This window comes from Mobula hypostoma, chromosome 4, assembly GCF_963921235.1.
Source record: "Mobula hypostoma chromosome 4, sMobHyp1.1, whole genome shotgun sequence".
NCBI lineage: Eukaryota > Metazoa > Chordata > Chondrichthyes > Myliobatiformes > Myliobatidae > Mobula > Mobula hypostoma.
In genome coordinates, this window is record NC_086100.1 from 69901585 (window position 1) to 69921826 (window position 20242).

A 20242-nucleotide genomic window follows, 5' to 3' on the forward strand; every position below is an offset into this window, starting at 1 on the left:
AGGGATCAACAGTGGAAAGGATGAAGTTGAAGATCTGAAGCTATATCCTGGGCCCAACGTATTGATGCAGTTGCAAAGGAGACTAAGAAGGCTATATTTCTTTAGGAGTTTGAGGAGAATTGGTACGCCACCAAAAACACCCGCAAATTTCTACAGATGTACAGTGGAGAGCATTCCAACTAGTTGCTGCTCTGTCTAGTATGGAGGGCCCTTTGCACAGAAACAGAAAAAAGCTGCAGAATGTTGCGAACTCAGCCAACTCCATTATGGGCACTAGCCTCCCCAGCATCCAGAACACCTTCAAAAGGCAAAGCATCAAAAAGGTGACACCCATAATTAAGGACCACAATCCCCTAGGAAATGCCTTCTTCTCATTGCTACCATCAAGAAGGTACAGGAACCTGAAGGCACACACTCAACGTTTCAGGAATAGCTCCTTCCCCTCTGCCATCAGATTCCTGAGCCGACAATGAACCCTTGAACATGTCCTCACTATTTTTTCCTCTAGTTTTTCACTACCTATTTAATTTTTTATATATTTACTTTTATTGTAATTTAATGATTTTATTACTCATTTAATGTGTACTGCTGCCTCAAAACAAGAAATTTCTCACCACATGATAGTGATATTAAACCTGATTCTGATTTTGATTCATCATTAAAATAGGGTTATAGCGTATGTAATATTGGTTGCTGCTGTTTTGGGGATTCTAACATGTTAATTTCTCCAATTTCTGTCTCCTCTTTCTAGCCACTTAAAGAAATTATGTTCTGATATTATAAGTTTTTTTTATTTAATGAAGTACTTTGTTGCAGGTTTGGGAATACCAACTACTTTCTGACATCTGCTGAGATAATGGGGTTCATCAGCTATGACACCCAACTCAGAGATTAAGTAAAATGTCTTAATTTTTTGTGGCAAATATGAGATTTCTGTTTTGGTGTGATTTCGTTTTTGATGTGAGATTCATTTATGTTCTCCAGCATTTTGTAAAAAAAAATTTGTTTTGCAGCCCGTCATCCTGGTGGACCTGAAGAAATTGTTCACAACCTGGATTACTGTGATATTTTAGTCACAGGGGATGAATTAAATTCTGAAACTGAATGTCTGGAACTAGAACCAATTGAGTTGCATGGGAAACATCTTGAATTCACTAATTCCACTGCAGGGATGTCGATTTACGGTAACTGCCAATTCTTGTATATTCATTTATTCATAGTTCAAAATTGATTTATTTCATTTATCAAGTTGACCAACATTTAACAGCATTTGTTGGTTTGACACACTGACTTTATTAAAAGTATTCCGTAATAATATCAACTATTTTAGTTTTTTTTTAATTATTGTGATTGCACAGAGTACTGTAGGCCTTTTAGGCCATTCAAGCTGTGCTGCCCAGTAACCGCTGATTTATCAGTAGCCTAATCACAGAACAATTTACAATGACCAATTAACTAACCAACCGGTACACTTTTGGTACGTGCCTAGAAGAAACTCATGCGGTCATGAGGAGAATGTACAAACTCGTACAGACAGTGGCAGGAATTATTTTAGAGCAAAGCACAATGTCTCTATGACCAATGTAATAGGCTTGTTATTATAAATCATCAAGAACATAAGCTGCTGCAATTAATATACACATTTCCCCCGCTATCCGAATGTAGAGTGTTCCTATGAAGCCGTTCATAAGCCAAAATGGCATAAAGCAAAGAAGCAATTACCATTAATTGATATGGGAACATTTTTTGAGCATTTCCAGACCCAAAAAATAACCTACCAAATCATACCAAATAGCACATAAAACCTAAAATAACACTAACATATGGTGAAAGTAGGAATGATATGATAAATACACAGCCTATATAAAGTAGAAATAATGTATGTACGGTGTAGTATTCACTTACCAGAATTGGGAAATTTGAGCCAAAGTCGATTTGTTGAAAAAAATCAGCACGTACACGCATGTGCACGTCATGAATTTGCACGTACATGCACACATACACGCATTCGCACGTCACGCGTGCACACACACCTGCCCGCGCAAGGCTTCATGGTCATGGTAGTCTTTCTCGGGGTAAACACGAGTTTAAAGTGAGCGTCTTTTTTCGTAAAAGTGAAAATCCTCTTTCGGTTAACGAAAACAGGTACTGATGTAGGTCTTTTGTAAAGGCGAAATGTCATAAAGAGAATGTTCAGAAAGCTGGGGACACCTGTACAATCATTATACAACTATATGTTTTATTTTCAAAGAACATGAAAATTAGCAAGTTGTTCTCATAATAGGTTGGGAAGTACAATATGCTAAAAAGAAACATTGTAATACAAATGATAATAGAATTTGTGACACTTCAAGTCTATGATTTTCTCTGCCACAGTTCTAGAAAATATTAGTTGGCACTTCTGTAAATAGTGAATCCTTCCACCTGACAGTTGTAACCTGTGCGTTTTGTTAGGTGTGGACACCATGGCAAACTATGAGCATGTGCTTCGCAAACTCCGATATCGTCACTGGGAAACTGCATCCATTTTTGGCCGAAAGTTTAGGCTGACGTGCTCAGAACTCAATGGGCGTTACACAAGCAATGAATTTAACTTAGAGGTGAGAAGAAAAGACAGCTCTGGTATACATATTGAGAGGGTTGATGTGTTAAGGTCAGAAAGCAGAGTTGCTCAATGCATGATTGCTATATGTAATTTACTTGGTAAGCAATAATGCACTAACACTGTCACAGCTCAGGACTGTGAGAATTGATTTGACAGGATGATTATTGACCACCTTGCTTTTCTTTGTCTAGGTGAATGTTCTTCACAACATTAATCTTATGGACCATGTTAATCATGTGCTTGTTCAGCCTCAGTTTCTTCAGTCTATCCATCATTCGCTGCCTGATCTCCCAGGTCACAACCTTAACTCTGCTCATAACTCAGGTAACAGAATAGCTTGCTTGAAAAGAAAAGACAAAGTGAGTAACTTTGGTTTAAAAAAATGGGAATGTTAATATTTACAGGCTAACATATCACGACACAAAAAATTAGCTTTGTAGCAGTCTATTTGAGCTGACTCTGATGTCCACATTGACAGATTCACCACTCTGATAGCTGATTTGTTATGCCTCTGTCATCTGTTGTTGATATAGATTGCTGTCTTCTTTGATTTTACAGCAGCGTAGTACATTAACTGGCAATCTGATCTTTTGGCATAAAGGGTGCCAATTCCTGCCATGTTACAACACTCATTTAATTGATTTATGACTACGTTGCCGATGTTTCCTCAGCTTCTATTACCCTTTCTTTCTGCACAAGGATCACTATTGATGTGGAAAGGAGTTGGACAGAAACATCAAAGGTTCAAAAGTTCATTTTATTATCGAAGTAAGTTTGCAGAATACCACTCTGAGATTTGTCTTCTCCAGATAGCCATAAAACACAAAAACACAGAAATAGTTGAAAGAAAGATGTCAGTCCCCCCCCCATATAAAAAGAAAAAGAAACAAAAACTTTCGAACACCAACCTCCCCTCCCCCCAACCCCCTTCAAAGCGTCAACGAAGAGAGGCTTCACTCAGGGAAAGAAAAGCTCAAGTTTTTTCCTTCTCTTCTTTATATCTGCTCAGCTAGATAAAGATGACAGACAGAATACTGCAATGCACCTCTTACAGGATGTGGGAAGGCAGGGAGATGTCCAGTATCCCCAAACACTACAAATGTGAGAGGTGCATCCAACTGCAGCTTCTAACAAACTGCATTAAGGAGTTGGAACTGAAACTGGATGAACTTTTGGATGAATTCAGGAGGCTGAAGGGGGTGATAGGACAAATAGAGAGGTAGTTATACCCAAGGTGCAGGACACAGGACACTGGGTGACAGTCAGGAAGGGGAAAGGGGTTAAGAAGCCAGTGCAGAGTACCCCTGTGGCGATCTCCCTCAACAACAGGTATATTACTTTGGATACTGTCAGGGGAGTGGGAGATGACATAACAGAGGAAAGTCACAGTGGTCAGACTCTTGCACTGAGTCTGCCTCTGTGAATCAGACGGGAAGAGGGAAGAAGAGGCACAATGTGGTGAAAGGGGATTCATTAGGGGAACAGACAGGAGGTTCTGTGGGCGAGAATGAGATTCCCAGATGGGAAGTTGTCTCCTGGGTGCCACGGTCTGGGATATATCAAATCAAGTCCTCAGCCTTCTTACGTGGGAGGATGAAGAGCCAGAAGGCATGGTCCATGTAGTTACCGATGACATGGGTAGGACAAGTGACGAGTTTCTACACAGGGAGTTCGGGGAGTTAGGTGCTAAGTTAAAGGGCAGGACCTCCAGGAGTGTGATCTCAGGATTGCTACACATGCCATGTGATAGTGAGGCCAGGACTAGAAAGATTATACAATTTATCATGTGGCTATGGAGCTGGTGTAGTAAAGAGAGCATAAGATTTTTGGATCATTGGTCTTTCTTCCGGGGAAGGTGGGATGTGTACAGAAGGGACAGATTACACCTGAACTGGAGGGTGACTAATAACCTAACAGGAAGGTTTGTTAATGCTGCAGGGTGGGGTTTAAACTAGAGTTGTGGGGATGGGAACTAGACTGCCAGAACAGTGAGTGGAAAGATTGTGGAGGCAGATGTTGGTAAGATCTCAAACAAAGCTAGGAATCAAAAGGTTGAGCATGGTGCAATAAAATCGAAAAGGGTGAATACAGGACTGAAAGTGTTGTATCTGAATGCATGCAGTATATGGAATAAGGAAGATGAATTTGCAGCACAGTTGCAGGTTGGCAGATATGATGTTGTAGGCATCAATGAATTATGGCTGAAAGATTATAGCTGGGAACTTAATGTCTAAGGATACACATTGTACCAAAAGGACAGGAAGGAAGGCAGAGGGGGCGGTGTTGCTCTGTTGGTAAAACAGGAAATCAAATCACTAGAAGGAAGCGACATAGGGTCAGAAGGTGGTGAATCAATGTGAATAGAGCTAAGGAACTGCAAGGGTAAAAAGACCCTGATGGGAGTTGTATACAGTCCCCCCAAACAGTAGAAAGGATGTGGCCTACAAATTACAACGGGAAATAGAAAATGCATGCCAAAAGGGCAAAGTTACAATGGTCATGGGGGACTTCAATATGCTGGTAGATTGGGAAAATCAGGTTGGAGCTGAATTACAGGGGAGAAATTTTCTAGAGTCTCTACAAGATGGATTTTAAGAGCAGCTCATGGTTGAGCCCACTAGAGGATCAGATATTCTGGATTGGGCAATAAACCAGAATTGATTAGGCAGCTTATGGTAAAGGAATCTTTTGAGGCAAGTGATCATAATGATATCAAATTCACCCTGAAATTCAAGAAGGAGGAGCTAAAGTCAGATGTGTCAGTATTAGAGTGCAGTTGGTCAGAGTTGATTGGAAAAGAACACTGGCAGGGATGATGGCAGAACACCAATGGCTAGAATTTCTGGAAGCAATTCAGAAGGCATGGAATATATACATCCCAAAGAGGAAGAAGTATTCTAAAGAAAAGATCACACAACCATGGCTAACAAAAAAAGTCAAAGCCAACATAAAAGCTAAAGAGAGAGCATATAATAGAGCAAAGATTTGTGGGAAGCTAGAGGATTGGGAAACTTTTAAAAACCAATAGAAGGCAACTAAAAAAGTCATTGAGAGGTAAAGATGGAACACAAAAGTAAGCTAGACGATAATATAAAAGAGGATACCAAAAGTTTCATCAGATACATAAAGTGTAAAAGTGAGACAGGAGTGGATATCAGACTGCTGGAAAATGATGCTGGAGAGGTAGTAATAAGGAAACAACAAAAAAGCAGATGAACTGAATAATATTTTCCATCAGTCTTTACTGTGGATGACACCAGCAGTATGGTGGAAGTCCCAGGTGTTAGGAGGCATAAAGTATGTGAAGTTACCATAACTAGACAGAAGTTTCTTGGGAAACCGGAAGACTGATGGTAGTTGTCACTTGGACCAGATGGTGTACACCCCAGAGTTCTGAAAGAGGTAGCTGAAGAGATCGTAGAGGCATTAATAATAATCTTTCTAGAATCACTAGATTCTCTAATGGCTCCTGAAAACTGGAAAATTGCAACTATCACTCCACTCTTCAAAAAGGGAGAGAGGCAGGAGAAAGGAAATTATAGACCAGTTATTCTGATCACAATGGTTGGGAAGATATTGAAGTTGATTGTTAATGATGTAGGTTTGGGGTACTTGGAGACATATGATAAAAAATGCCATTGTCAGCATGGTTTCCTCAAGGGAAAATCTTTCCTGACAAATCTGTTGGAATTCTTTGAAGATATAACAAGCAGGATAGACAAAGGAGAATCAGTTGATGTTGTGTACTTGGATTTTCAGAAGGCCTTTGACAAGATGCCATGCATGAGGCTGCTTAACAAGCTACAAGCCCATGGTATTACAGGAAAGATTCTAGCATCGATAAAACAGTAGCTAATTGGCAGGAGGGGAAGAGTGGGAATAAAGGGAACTTTTTCTGGATGGCTGCTAATGACTAATGATGTTCCACAGTGGTCCTTGTTGGGACCAATACTTTTTACTTCATGTGTCAATGATTTAGATGATGGTATTGATGGCTTTGTTGCAAAATTTGCAGATGATATGAAGATAGATGAAATGGCAGGTAATTTTGAGAAAGTAGAGACTACAGAAGGGCTTAGACAGATTAGGGGAATGGGCAAAGAAGTGGCAGTTGGAATACAGTGTTGGAAAGTGTATAGTCATGCAATTTGGTAGAAGAAATGAAAAGGCTGACTATTTTGTAAATGGAGAGAAAAAGTAATAATCTGAGGTACAAAGGGACTTGGAAGTCTTTGTGCAGGATTCCCTAAAATGTAATTTGTAGGTTGAGTTTGTGGTGAGGAAGGTAAATGCAATGTTAGCATTCATTTCAAGTGGACTAGAATATAAAAGCAATGATGTAATGTTGAAACTTTATAAAGTACTGGTGAGGCCTCACTTGTGTTGTGAGCAGGTTTATACTCCTTATCTAAGAACGGATGTGCTGAAACTGGAGAGGGTTCAAAGGTAGTTCATGAAATGATTCCAGGATTGAATGGGTTGTCATATGAAGAGTGTCTGATGGCTCAGGGCTAGTATTCACGAGATTTCAGAAGAATCAGTGGTGACCTCATTGAAACCTATCAAATGGTGAAGGGCCTTGATAGACTAGATGTGTGGAGAGGATATTTCCTATGGTGGGAGAGTCCTAGACCAGAGGGCACAGCCTCAGAATAGAGGGATGTCCTTTTTGCATGAGATAAGGAGGAAATTCTTTAGCCAGACAGTGGTGAATATGTGGAATTCTTTGCCACAGGCAGCTGTGGAGGCCAAGTCTTTATGCATATTTAAGGCAGAGGTAGATACATTCTTTGGTCAGGGCATGAAGAGATACAAGGAGAAGGCAAGAGATTGGGGCTAAGAGGAAAATGGATCAGCTATGATGAAATGGCAGGACAGACTCGATGGGCCAAATGGCCAAGTTCTGCTCCTATATCTTGTGTCTTATGGTCTAACCTCTCCCTCACACAAAAGCTAACAGATCACCCACATGAAGAAACAACAACAAGAACATCACACAAATATCGTTGTATTCACAAGGTTACTGTTACTTCACCAATCCCAAGGTCAATAATGAAATGGGTAGCAGAGAGCGATGCATATCAGTCTGACAATACATGTTGTTCTCTTCCCTTTCCAGATGATTCTCATAGTCCTGCAGCACAACCTGTTAAAATTCAGAAGTTGGAGGCCAAATTGACAGAATATTTAATGAAATGAAACCACTGAGTTAAAGAAAATAAAACTTTATGCATTCTACAATAATAACCTGTGCTACCTGGACTAATAGTTTCCCCCAAATTGTTTTTCTGTGTCCACCATTTTCCCCTTATAACTGCATGGAAATGCAGAGGGAAGGCTGCTCCTCATGGAGGAAGCAGGAAATGACCCCAAAGGTCAACTGCGAGCAGCTTTCAACTGGATGACCAACTGAGAATAGATCAAGTGACATTGGGATAACCAGTTCTGGGAAACATCTGCGAGACAAACTGTTGATCCACAGAACCTACAAATCCTAACCCTAAATATGGAAGAAAATTATAGGTTCTATATGGATCTGCTGTAGATATCAGTCATGTCGCATGAGGTGGAATTATCTGAACCTACGTAGGCAGTTCAACTGTTAAAATGATGGCATCTAATTCCATGGACTGTCAGTTAGAAGATGAAGGACCAACCAGTTTAGGTTACAGATTACTTTTGAAATTGTTGCCTCCACGACAATTTGAAAATTATACTATTTGGAAAATAGTCATATTTACCTCAAGTTCTGTAACAAGAAATGTTAGTTCTTAGTCACTCACTCGTTTTTCAATCTTCTCATCTCTTAAGCCATCTGCACTCATCACTAATAGAATCATTTCCTACACCTACAACCCCAGTTTAGCCAACTACTAACCTCCAATATTGTCTGATAGTCCGCAGAAATAGGCCCTTTGATCCACCAAGTCCAGGCCAAGTATCAACACTCCCATTTACTTTGATCCTAAGTGTGTTTTTCTCCTCAGGTTCATGCCAATTCAACCAGCCCCATCTCACCCACCCAGTTTCTAAAACACACACCACATGATAAAAGGGCAATTTACAATGACTACCTGCATGTCTTTGGGTTGTGGTAGGAAACTGGAAGACCAGGAAGGAACCTACAGTGTCACAAGGAAAACCTGAAAAATCCAGCACCTGGATTTATCCTGTGTCTTTGGACCCGCAAGCCCGTCGTTCCATCTGCTGCACCACAGCAGCCCTTGATCTACTAATGATTCATTCTGTGCTTTCCTCTTCAGATCCCTTGCCTCAGAAAAATTTAGCACTTCACATTTGTCATTCTTCTCCAAATTCCTAGAATAAATTATCTAACCCCAGATCCATTCTCATCGTCCCTCCACTCCATTTTTCCAACAGGATTTCCAAAAAAAGCTTGAATGTTACTAATTACAAATAACGTTACCCTGATGCCATCTCCTTCCGCATCATTCTGTCTGACATAGCTGACCACAACAATTTTCTCTCCCAAGTCTTTCTTCCTTTGTCATGGCAGGTGAGATGATATTCAGTAGAAAAATATCAAAACTAAAGCTGCGGTGCTGGAGACCTATGATGGAAACAAGAAGTGCTGAAAATGCTCAACAGGTCAGGCTTTCAACCCAGAACATCAGCAGGTTCCTTATCCGCATGTTTGGTTGACCTCCTGAGTATTTGCAGCATTTTCTGTTTTTATGTTATATTGGCAAAGCCTACTCACTTGATTCCGTCCTCGTGTGCCCCGACATATCCAGAGAGTTACTGCAGTGGCTTTTCTCTCTTGACAAGCGTTAGGTCGGTATCTGTTGAGTGAATTAGCAACAAGCTGGCAAGAACTTCAGGGCCCTTAACAGGTTTCATCAGCACTCCAATTCATCAGTCTCTGCCCCCCAGATTCCTCACCATGTCTGAAATAAATCTAGCTGCTTGTTAAATATTCAACGCAGTGTGAGCAGAAATATTCTCTAATTTTATTTTGTTTAAAAGCTGAACATTTTGCAATAGTAACAAGCAGGCTTTCCAAATCATCATCTTCCTCTCCTTGGCACCTTTCATGCTAGAGTCCTTTGTCATTTCTGTACTTCATCAATTCTATCCACTATAATATAACAGATTTTTATTATTTAACAATTGGTGACCTAACTTAGGTAATAAACTCTGTAAAACTCTACCTCCCTTTCCTCTTTTATAATACTCCTTAAAATTTACTTCAAATATCTCTTTATGGGTCTTGGTATCAAATGCAGTTTGATAGTTCTCTTGTGAAGGGTCTTAGGATGCCTAACTAAAGTAAGTCACTTAATAAGTATGAGTTTTCATTATAATTACTCACTTAAAAAGAAACTAAAATAAAGAGCTGAATGTGTATTTAAAAATCTAATTATCCTATACAATTGCACACCATGATAAAATAGTCAGAAATTAGGTTGTCAATGGTCATCTACTGAATGATCTTTTGCTGCCCGAGTCCACCATGGTAAAAGCAATTTAGGAAGTCTCAGTATATGCAATATCGTGGATACTTGTGAGTAGTGCTGTGATAGTCATTTTCAGTGATAAATGTAATGTATAGTTAACAGTCACAAAAATGATTGCAAAATTGCAGGTATAATTTGAGTCATATATTTCACAACTCTAAAAGACTGTAGCACTATAAATCAGAGAATTGTAAATTGTACCGTTTCCTCTCTTTAAATTGTGATTCTTTGTAATATATGACATCAAAATTTTACTTTGTACTGTCTTTTATTGAGCTTGTAATTCAAGTTCCTTAAGATCTTTCCTCAGTTCATTCCAAAGGGGCCTGGTAATTATAGGTTTTTTTTCTGAAACCCTTGAAGACTTGTGTGAAACAAGCCTGACTGTTATATGCCTTTTAGCCTTTCATATCCATAGAAATCATCCCTGTCAGGCAGATAACTGGTGATAAACATTCTATCCCCATTCCAACTAGGTTTATACAGAGAAAAGGCAACTGAAATAATTAGTCTGTTTCAAAGAATAGTAGAGGGGAACTTTTCTCAAGCCTGTTTCCAAGTCTTCAGTGATTATTTTTGGAAATGGTCAAAAGACACTTGATCACGGTCCTCATTTTGGCAACCCATCCTTGCAAGTGGTTATGGAAATACTGCATCCTCCTCCCAAACAACCCCATCCCATTAAGGGATCAAGCCATCAGACAATTTTCCCCTCCTTTCAAACACTTATACCGTGTCACTTATACTGGTACCTAAGAAGAATATGGTAACCTGCTTCAATGACTATCGTACAGTAGCACTTGCATTCACAGTGGTGAAATGTTTTGAGAGGTTCGTGATGAAACATGTGAACTCCTGCCTGAGAAGCGACTTCAATCCATTCCAATTTGCCTACTGGTGCAATAGGTCCACAGCAGATGCCATCTCATTGGCTGTTCAGTTAATCCTGGAACATCTGGACAACAAAGACACACACATTAGGGTGCTCATTATCAACTATACCTTAGCATTCAATACCATCTTCTCCTCAGAATTAATCAATAAGCTTCAAGACCTTGGCCTCAATACCTTCCTGTGCAATATGATCCTTGATTTCCTCACTTGCAGATTCCATTCAGTTTTGATTGGCACTTAGGAAAGTGTGGTGAAGCACAGCTCCAGTGCCATATTCAAATTTTCTGATGACACCAGTGTTGTAGGCTGAATCAAAGGTGGTGATGAATCAGCATATAGGAGGGACATTGAAAAGTTGGCAGAGTGGTGCCACAACGACAACCCCTTACTCAATATCAGCAAGCTCAAGGCGCTGATTATTGACCTAAGGAGGAGGAAACCAGAGGTCCATGAGCCAGTTCTCATTGGAAAATCAGATGTGGGGAGGGTCAGCAACTTTAAATTCCTCAATGTTATCATTTCAAAGGACCAGTAAGTACAATTATGAAGAAAGCACATCAGTACATTACTTCCTTAGGAGTTCGCCAAGATTCAGCATAAAATCTAAAACTTTGTCGAACTTCCATGGATGTGTGATGGAAAGTATATTGACTGGCTGAATCACAGACTGGTATGAAAACACCAATGCCCTTGAATAGAAAACCCTACGAAAAGTAGTGGATGCAGCCCAGTCCATCAGGGGTAAAGCCTCCAATGAGCATATCTACACGTAGCATTGTTGCAGCATTCATCATCATGGACTCCCACCACCCAAGCAATGCTCTGTTCTCACTGCTGCCATCAGGAAGAGGGCACAGGAACCTTAGGAATCACATCACTGTTCAGGAGCAGTGATTACCCCTCAATCATTAGGCTCTTGAACCAAAGGGCATAACATCTCTCAACTTCATTTGCCCGTCACTGAAATGTTCCTACAATCTGTGGACTCACTTTCAAGGACTCATTTGGCTGAATGACCTAATTCTGATCCTATGCCTTATGTCTTATGGACTCTTCATCTCATGTTCTCAATATTTGTTCCTTATTTTTTATTATTATTATTTCCTTTTTTTTTGTATTGGCATATTTTGTTGTCTTTTGCACACTGTTTGAATGCCAACTTGGTGCAGTCTTCCACTGACTCTATTTTGGAGTTATTGAGTATGCCCACAGGAAAATGAATATCAGGGTTGTATATGGTGACATACAGCATATGTACTTTGAACTTTGAATGTCCCTCTTATTCATTCTCCTTTGATCAATCCCTACCATACTCCCTTTGTCTTGCACTGCCCTTTTCTCCTTCACCCCTTTGTTTCCTCCCTCTCCTCTTGCAATTGCTCTCTTATTTCTTCCTTTGCTCATGACTTCCAGCATGAGTTTCTCTAAACATTTATATTACTACGAGAACCACAAAACCTCTACCTCTAATGCTGCCGCAAATTGTAATCTTTTCAAATGTCTAATTTGTCCACCCATTAACAAAATAATGTTACATGATATTGATTTTTCTGCTATACATCTCACTCATTTATTCTTTTACTTCACCATTTAACGATTAAGATTCTTTAATTGATATCTAATCCAATTTTTTAAATTGTTTTTTTAATAAACTCTTGCATCTATTCTTTGAAATTACAATGCTTTGAAGTACTTCACAGTCAAAGAAGCACATTTTGTTAGTTCTTTCGTGATATTGCTGTCACTTGGTATTCATGCTCAGATGTCCACTCATGTTCACTTATTTCTTGTGTACATCTGGTATATCTGCCTGTTTATAATCTCACGCCCTTTACTCCGACATTCACAGTCATACTTACTCAACCTCACATACTTGTTCCTAGTCCTTTCCAAACACTTCTGCAAATCAAGTGGAAATCCTGTACACAGCAACATTTTACACTTTGGAGGGTTGAATTTATTTTTGTTGAGTTAGAAAATTTGGTGGATTTAACAATGCAGAACTAATTACAATGGCTGGTCTTTCCTGGAAAATGCCCTTGTTTGCTTTTGCATGAACCACGCTCAGATCACCATGGCTGAGACTAAAGTGGGATTACAGAAAATCACCACATATTTGATAGACTGAACCTTACTAATGGATTGCAAACAAAAACAGCACTGTACCAACATTACCATGATACATGTTGCATAAATTGCTTACCATGTAAGAAGGTAAAATAGATTTTAAGAGTTTACTAATCCTAAATTCCTTAAGTTTACTACCTCGTGGTATTTACCCAGAACCAAGTTTCAGTGAGAGAGAGAATTTATCCAAGTTAAATGCAAGGATGGAATTGCATGGGATGTTGGTTGGAAAATTAGCAATTGTCTCATGTGTTAACCTAGTAGTGCACCGTTACAGTATATATTTTATAATTCATTATGAACATATGAATTATAGGCCAGACCTCCTTTATCTCTTGCTTATGAAAAGACATAATTATCAAACCCACTTCCTACTAAAAAAGTGTGAATGTCTTCCTTCAACCCAGATGCAAGTTATCAACTGATTTAAGATTACAGCTTCTTTGATTTTAAAGTTTTCCATTTTTTCTTTTCTTTCCATTCTCTGTAACTAAGTGTTTTTTTTTAATTTTAGCTATTCCAAGTGCTGCAACTATCGTCATAGTTGTGTGTATTAGCTTCCTGGTCTTAATAATTGTTCTGGGGGTCTTCAGGATCCGAACAGCTTTCCAGCGCACCAATCGTGAAAACGAGAGTGGGAAAGAAAATGAAATGGATTGGGACGACTCTGCTCTCACTATTACCGTCAATCCAATGGAGGTGAGTAATTTAAAATGATTGTTTAAAAATATTTACTTGCAAATTTAATCACATTCTGAAGATGGTGCTTGGGAGACCATAAGACGTAGGAGCAGAATTAGGCTACTTGGCCTATCATATTACTCTGCTATTTCATCGTGACTGATCCATTTTCCATCTCAGCTCCAATCACATGCCTTATCCCCATATCCCTTCATGGTGTGACTAATCAAGAATCTATCAAACTCTCCTTAAAAATACCCAATGACTTGGCCTCCAGAGCCACCTGTGGCAACAATTTCCACAGATTCACCGCTGTCACTCCTCATCTCCATTGTAAAAGGTTGCCCTTCTATTCTGAGGCTGAGTTCCTCTGGTCTTCAACTATCTCACCATAGGAAACATCCTCTCCACATCCATTCTATCGAGACTTTTCAACATTCCATCGGTCACCCCCATTCCTCTGAATTCCAGTGAGTACAGGCCTAGAGCCATCAAATGCTTTTCATATGGCAAGCCTTTCAGCCCCAGAACCATTTTTGTGAACCTCCTTTGAACCCTCTCCAATGTCAGCACATCTATTCTTAGATAAGAGGACCAAAACTGCTTACAGTACTCCAAGTGAGGCCTCACCAGTGTCTTATAAACACTCAACATTACATCCTTGTTTTTATACTCCAGTCCTCTTGAAATGAATGTTAACATTGCATTTGCCTTCCTCACCACTGACTCAACCTGCGATTTACCTTTTAGGGAATCCTGCACAAAGACTCACAAGTCCATTTGCACCTCAGATTTTTGAATTTTCTCTCCACTTAGAAAATAGTCTGCCCTTTGTTTCTTCTATCAAAGTGCATGACTGTACACTTCCTGACACTGTATTCCACCTGCCACTTCTTTGCCCATTCTCCTAATCTGTCTTTCCTTCTGTAGCCTCTCTACTTCCTCAAACCTATCTGACCCTCCACCTACCTTTGTATCATCTGCAAACTTTGCCACAAAGCCATCAATTCTGTAATCCAAGTCATTGACATATATTGTAAAAAGAAGTTGTCCCAACACAGACCCCTGTAGAGCAACCCTGGTCACCGACAGCCAACAAGAAAAGGCTTCCTATATTCCCACTCTTTGCCTCCTGCCAATCAGCCATTGCTTTATCCATGCTACTATCTTTTTTGCAATATCACAGACTCTTAACTTGTTTAACAGCCTCATGTATGGCACCTTGTCAAAGGGCTCCTGAAAATCCAAGTACAGAACATCTACTGATTTTCCTTTACCTATCCTGCTTGTTAATTCTTCAAAGATTTATCGGGCCAGATTTTCCCTTAAAGAAACCACACTGACTATGGCATTTTTTATTATTTGCCTCCAAGTACCCTGAAACCACATCCTTAACAATCAACTCCAACATCTTCCCAACCATTGAGGTCAGACTAACTGACATATAATATCTTCTCTTCTGCCTCTCTCCCTTCTTGAAGAGTGGAGTGTCATTTGCAATTTTTCACTCCTGCAGAACTACGCCAGAATCAATTGCTTCTAGGAAGATCATTACTAATGCCTTCTCAATCTGTTCATCCACCTCTTTCAGAACCCTAGGGCATATACCATCTGCTCCAGGTGACTTATCCACCTTCAGACCTTCCAGTTTTCCAAGAGCCTTCTCCCTAGAAATGGCAACTTCACACACTTCTGCTCCCCGACGCTCCTGAACTTCCATCATACTGCTAGTATCTTCCACAGGAGGACTGGTGCAAAATGCTTATTCAGTTTGTCCTCTCCTTCCTTGTTCCCCCATTACTACCTGTCAAACATCATTTCTCAGTGGACCGATATCCACTCTTGCCTCTCTTTTACACTTTATGTATCTGAAGAAACACTTGGTATCCTCTCTAATATTATAGGCTTGCTTCCCTTCATATAACATCTTTTCCATCCTAATTACTTTTTTAGTTGCCTTCTGTAGATTTTTAAAAGCCTCCCAATCCTCTAACTTCACACTGATTTTTGCTCTATTATATGCCGTCTCTTTAGCTTTTATGTTGGCTCTGACTTCTCTCATTAGCCACAGTTGTGTCATCTTGCCTTTAGAATACTTTTTCCTTTTTGGAATGTATATATCCTGCATGACAATACTTTGCAGGGACCAGACAAAACTACTAACAATTCTACTAAATAATACTTTGTTGGGACAACGATCACTGCAATCTGTACCTTCCCTCTGGGAAGTATACTTTTGAACCATCCATACAAACTGGTGTTTTTGTGATATCCTGAAATATTCCACAAACTGGATTCTCAAGAGTGCAGGTACAGCTGCGCCGGCCATTGCTGGAGCAGACTTGGGGCCAGACCGAAGCGTTGGGGCCTAGGCCCAAGACTGGGTTGCAAATCAATATTTGACTGATTTAAGCATCAAGGCAGATTAAAAAGTTTAAGGCATGGAGGCTGAAGGCAGAGGACAAACTGGTGTTCAGCTCACTACTCAGGGAGGCCTTACTCACCTCAGTGCTGAACTGAGTCTGCAGCTGGGCCTGCAGCCATCAGCACTCGTCTCAGTGCTGAAATTGGCTCTGCCGCTGCTGGCTGCAGCTGTCGTGCTCCTGGGCCGGTTGCAGTGCTGAACTGGATACATGGCTGTGGCCTTACGTTTATGATTTCATTGTGGCGTGGCGTTTTCTCATGAATTCTATTGTGTTTCTTTGTTTCGTGGCCGCCTGCAAGAAGAGGAATCTCAAGGTTGTATATGGTTGTTCATACTTTGATAATAAATGTACTTCCAACTTTGAGGGTTTGAACATAACATGCTCTGTCTTGGTGATGAGAAACTGAAAACAGAGTTAGCCCAGAGTAAATAAAGTTTGTAGCAATTTCCAAGTGATATCACACTCATTTTCAAATTCAGCCAAGCCGTTCCACTTGTCAGTTTTGTAGCCCCAGTGCAATTGTGCAATTTCCACATCGGGAACCATGTGCTGATGTCATCGTTCATATGGTGTTCCTTGTAAAACTTTGCAGGGCGAGTGGACAATATTGGGCTGCTACCTACATTAATGTTGTTTTAGTAGGCTCTTTAAAAATTCTAAGCAAGTGTACTGAGAGAACATGAAAGCAAATGAAATCAATAAAAGAAAGCTGATTCTGGAAATCTGAAGTAAAAATAGTGAACACTGAAAACACTCGGCAGATTACGCAATAACTGTGGAGAGAGAACCAAAGTTAACCTTGCAAATTGAGTACCCGGTTGAGTGTTTGCAGAAATTTTGGGTTTTACTTCGAATATAGAGGGACAATATAGCTTTAAGTACTTGGATACATATTGATCTCTTTTTAGCTGGAAGGCTGAAGAGAGACTTTAATATCTGGCAATTATTCCCATAGCCTTGCAAACTTCCCTGTGAAAACTACAGAGAAACTGAATATAAAGTAATGAATTAAAATTATTCTAGGAACATAATAGCTCCTTCGCCAAAGGGGAAATATTTTAATAACATTATTGATATATGTACCATTGTAATGTAGGAAGTATTAATGACGCTATCACTGCTAAACCAACAGTACATTAGTATAGCTGAAATAACCTGAATGGCAGTGTATACAGGTTATATTTTTATAAGTCAAGAACAAATGACAAACAATATTAAGTATTCCAATAATGTTTTAAAAATACCTGTTGACTCACAGATATACTTGCCATAAAATATACTGAGATGGCTAAACCTATCCAGGAGCAGTGTAAAAATAAACTGAAAAGCCAAAAGAAAATTTGAATATTTGACTGACCTGCAGTAATCAAAACCTAATGCTAGTGGTTTAAATTTTAGTAAGAAACTTGTAACCAAGTGAAACTTCAGGTTGAGGTATTAGGTCATTTTGCTGCCAAGTACAGTTCAAAGTTCCTTATGCTTGTAATACTATCCCTCACATTAAGTATAACCCCAATTTTAAAAGAACTCATCCCAATGCTGCAGGGCCATTGAAGTCCTTCTGGATTAATATGATGTATCTCCATGTCATAAGCACCTCCAAGATGAAAATGATCATATAGAGGACAGTGATGAGTGAAGAACAGAGAGAACAATCCCTCCTATATTTTGAATAGTCAAATGAATAATAATTACAATAGAAGTAAGTTGCCATTTGTGATCAAAACTGAAGCATTTTGGGTTAATTGTTACTGCACATATCACCAGCTTCCAGTTAATTGGAACTATAATCATATTGATAGTCAGGAAACTAGTTCATTGATATATGTACACATCCTCATGACTAAAATTAGCTTATTTATATTAAACATTTGCTGATGGTAATTTCTTTTCGGGGTTGTTTCTAACATTCACTGGTAGTTTAAAATTAACCACATGAGATTAGTGAAAGTTGTTTTGCCCACTCCATGCCACAATCAAATTGCATTGATGTTTATTTTGCATGGTTAATTCACAGAAGCCACAGTTCTGTGTTAGCATGGAAATGCATTTGTAGAATGGGAGTGTAGTAAATTACTTAAGATAAATTGGGAATGAACATGTTGATGCATTCGCTAAAAGTAGATTTGCAAGCCTATTACATTAAGACATATTTGGAATGATTAGTCTAATGTTTTCAATACAGATAGAACTAATTATTAGCTAATTAATAGTTAATAGGACGGCAGTAACTAATGGCAAATCCTGCAGACAGTTCACAAAAGTACTTCTTCTTCTTGTTCTTTTACATATACTCTACAACTAATCTCTGTGTGATTAGAATCCATAATTCACATTTTGATATTGTGCTTTGGGGATAACTGAGCCCTCTGCTGCCTTTACTGTCTCCGAGAGAATTCGACGTGACTGAGAATGGACTGTGCGGCCTAATGGTGGAGCGTGAACCCATGATTGGCTCTATTTCCTGCCAATCTCACCGGTTAAAGCATCAAGCAAGATTGAAATCAACGAGGACGAGGGTGGAAGGCGAATGATGATGTTCAGCGCCGTCTGCCTGCATTAGACTGGTCTCCTTCTCCCTCTCGCTCACGGCTGCTGGAGGAAGGGCCTTGTATTTGTCTGGGTTCTCTCTCTCTTGCTCGCTACTGCCGGAAGAAGGTGCAGGACTCTTGAGTCTTGGGAAAAGTGTAATCGATGCAGTTTGTGGATTGGACTCTGCATTTCATGTTATTTATGTTTCTGGTTTCTGATTACTCATTGTTTATTGGTAGTTTGTGTGATTTTGATCAGAATGGACTGGCTGTTCAGTCTGCAGTTAATGAACGACACAGCACTAAATTGAACTGAACTAAACTAAACAAAACATTCCTAGGCTGTTTCAAGGTGTCTGTGGTTTAACTTTTAATATTCTGTGTTATTTGCTTGTTTTTTTTGCTTATAGGGTGTTTGATGTTTCGTGGCTACCTGCGGGAAGAAAAATTGTACACTGCAGACATACGTTGATAATAAATGTACTTTGACTTTGAGATCAAAATGTGCAGTCAGAATAATGATCAGCACTCACCGCTACAAACAGTGCAAATCCAAGAACAGATTTAGGAATACTGTACTGTACAGTTAAGTGCAGGAATCCAAAATCAGCAGGCATCCATATATTAACAAGAGCTTAAGCTGTTTGCTAACTTTTTGAATACTAAAAATTCGAAAAGTGAAATGCTTTGTTGCATATGGTGTGGTTTTGTTTTCGATGGTGTACTGAATAACAGCCATTGCTTAACAACTTCACTGGCTCTGAAAGCTAGAGTTTAGATGCATGAATTTTTTGATTAAAATAAAATTTCATAGATTTAAAATATTTAATGTTGAAGATTGTTTGTGCTTAAGATTTTTACCTTAATTGCATGTATATGTTCTGATCTTTGTGTAGCTGTGTGCAATACTGAAAAGTTTCTTGAAAATTGGTGCTAGTTTCTAGTTTGTGATTTCTGTTAATTTTTTAATGGAATTGGCTTCTTAGTCTGTTTGATAGATTGGATGTACTTGAACTGACATGTGGCAGTAATGTTATTACAGAGGCTGAAATCCATCTTAAAATGAGCAATAGACATTTGTGTGTGAGTTCTTTCATGTTCAGTGCATTGTTGCCTTACTCTGACCACAAATTCTAAGCCATTAAAAACAGTTTATCCTTTTCCTCTAGGCATCACTAGCAATCTTCAATGACTCTTAGGTTGAACAACTAAATGGCTTGCTAGGACATTGCAGAAAGCATGTAAGAATTGAGGACTTAATGTTGCTATGGTTCTGGAGAAACTTCTGTAATTGATCAGTGCAAGGATGGCAGATTTTCTCTCCTGATAGCAATCCCAATAGAGTGCCAGTTTTTAATGAGACCCCCCCCCCCACTTCCCTAGAATGCCTTTGAAAACTTTTAACGGCAAATAAGTCTGACCCATGGTTTTGCCAGTTGTCAAAGATTCAAGGGTGACTTAATATACTTAAATGTATCTGTCAGAGTTTGTTAATTACTA

General features: G+C 39.3%; 1 protein-coding gene across 2 annotated transcripts in view; it reads left to right on the forward strand.

Moving 5' to 3' along the window:
- Positions 1-20242, forward strand: part of clstn2a (calsyntenin 2a) — a 572678-nt gene that overhangs the window by 541785 nt on the left and 10651 nt on the right. For both annotated transcript variants that reach the window (XM_063045919.1, XM_063045920.1), the window contains 4 exons: positions 1014-1184; positions 2455-2600; positions 2797-2929; positions 13619-13803. In XM_063045919.1, the coding sequence (XP_062901989.1) occupies positions 1014-1184; positions 2455-2600; positions 2797-2929; positions 13619-13803 (635 nt within the window). The remainder of the gene's footprint in view (positions 1-1013; positions 1185-2454; positions 2601-2796; positions 2930-13618; positions 13804-20242) is intronic.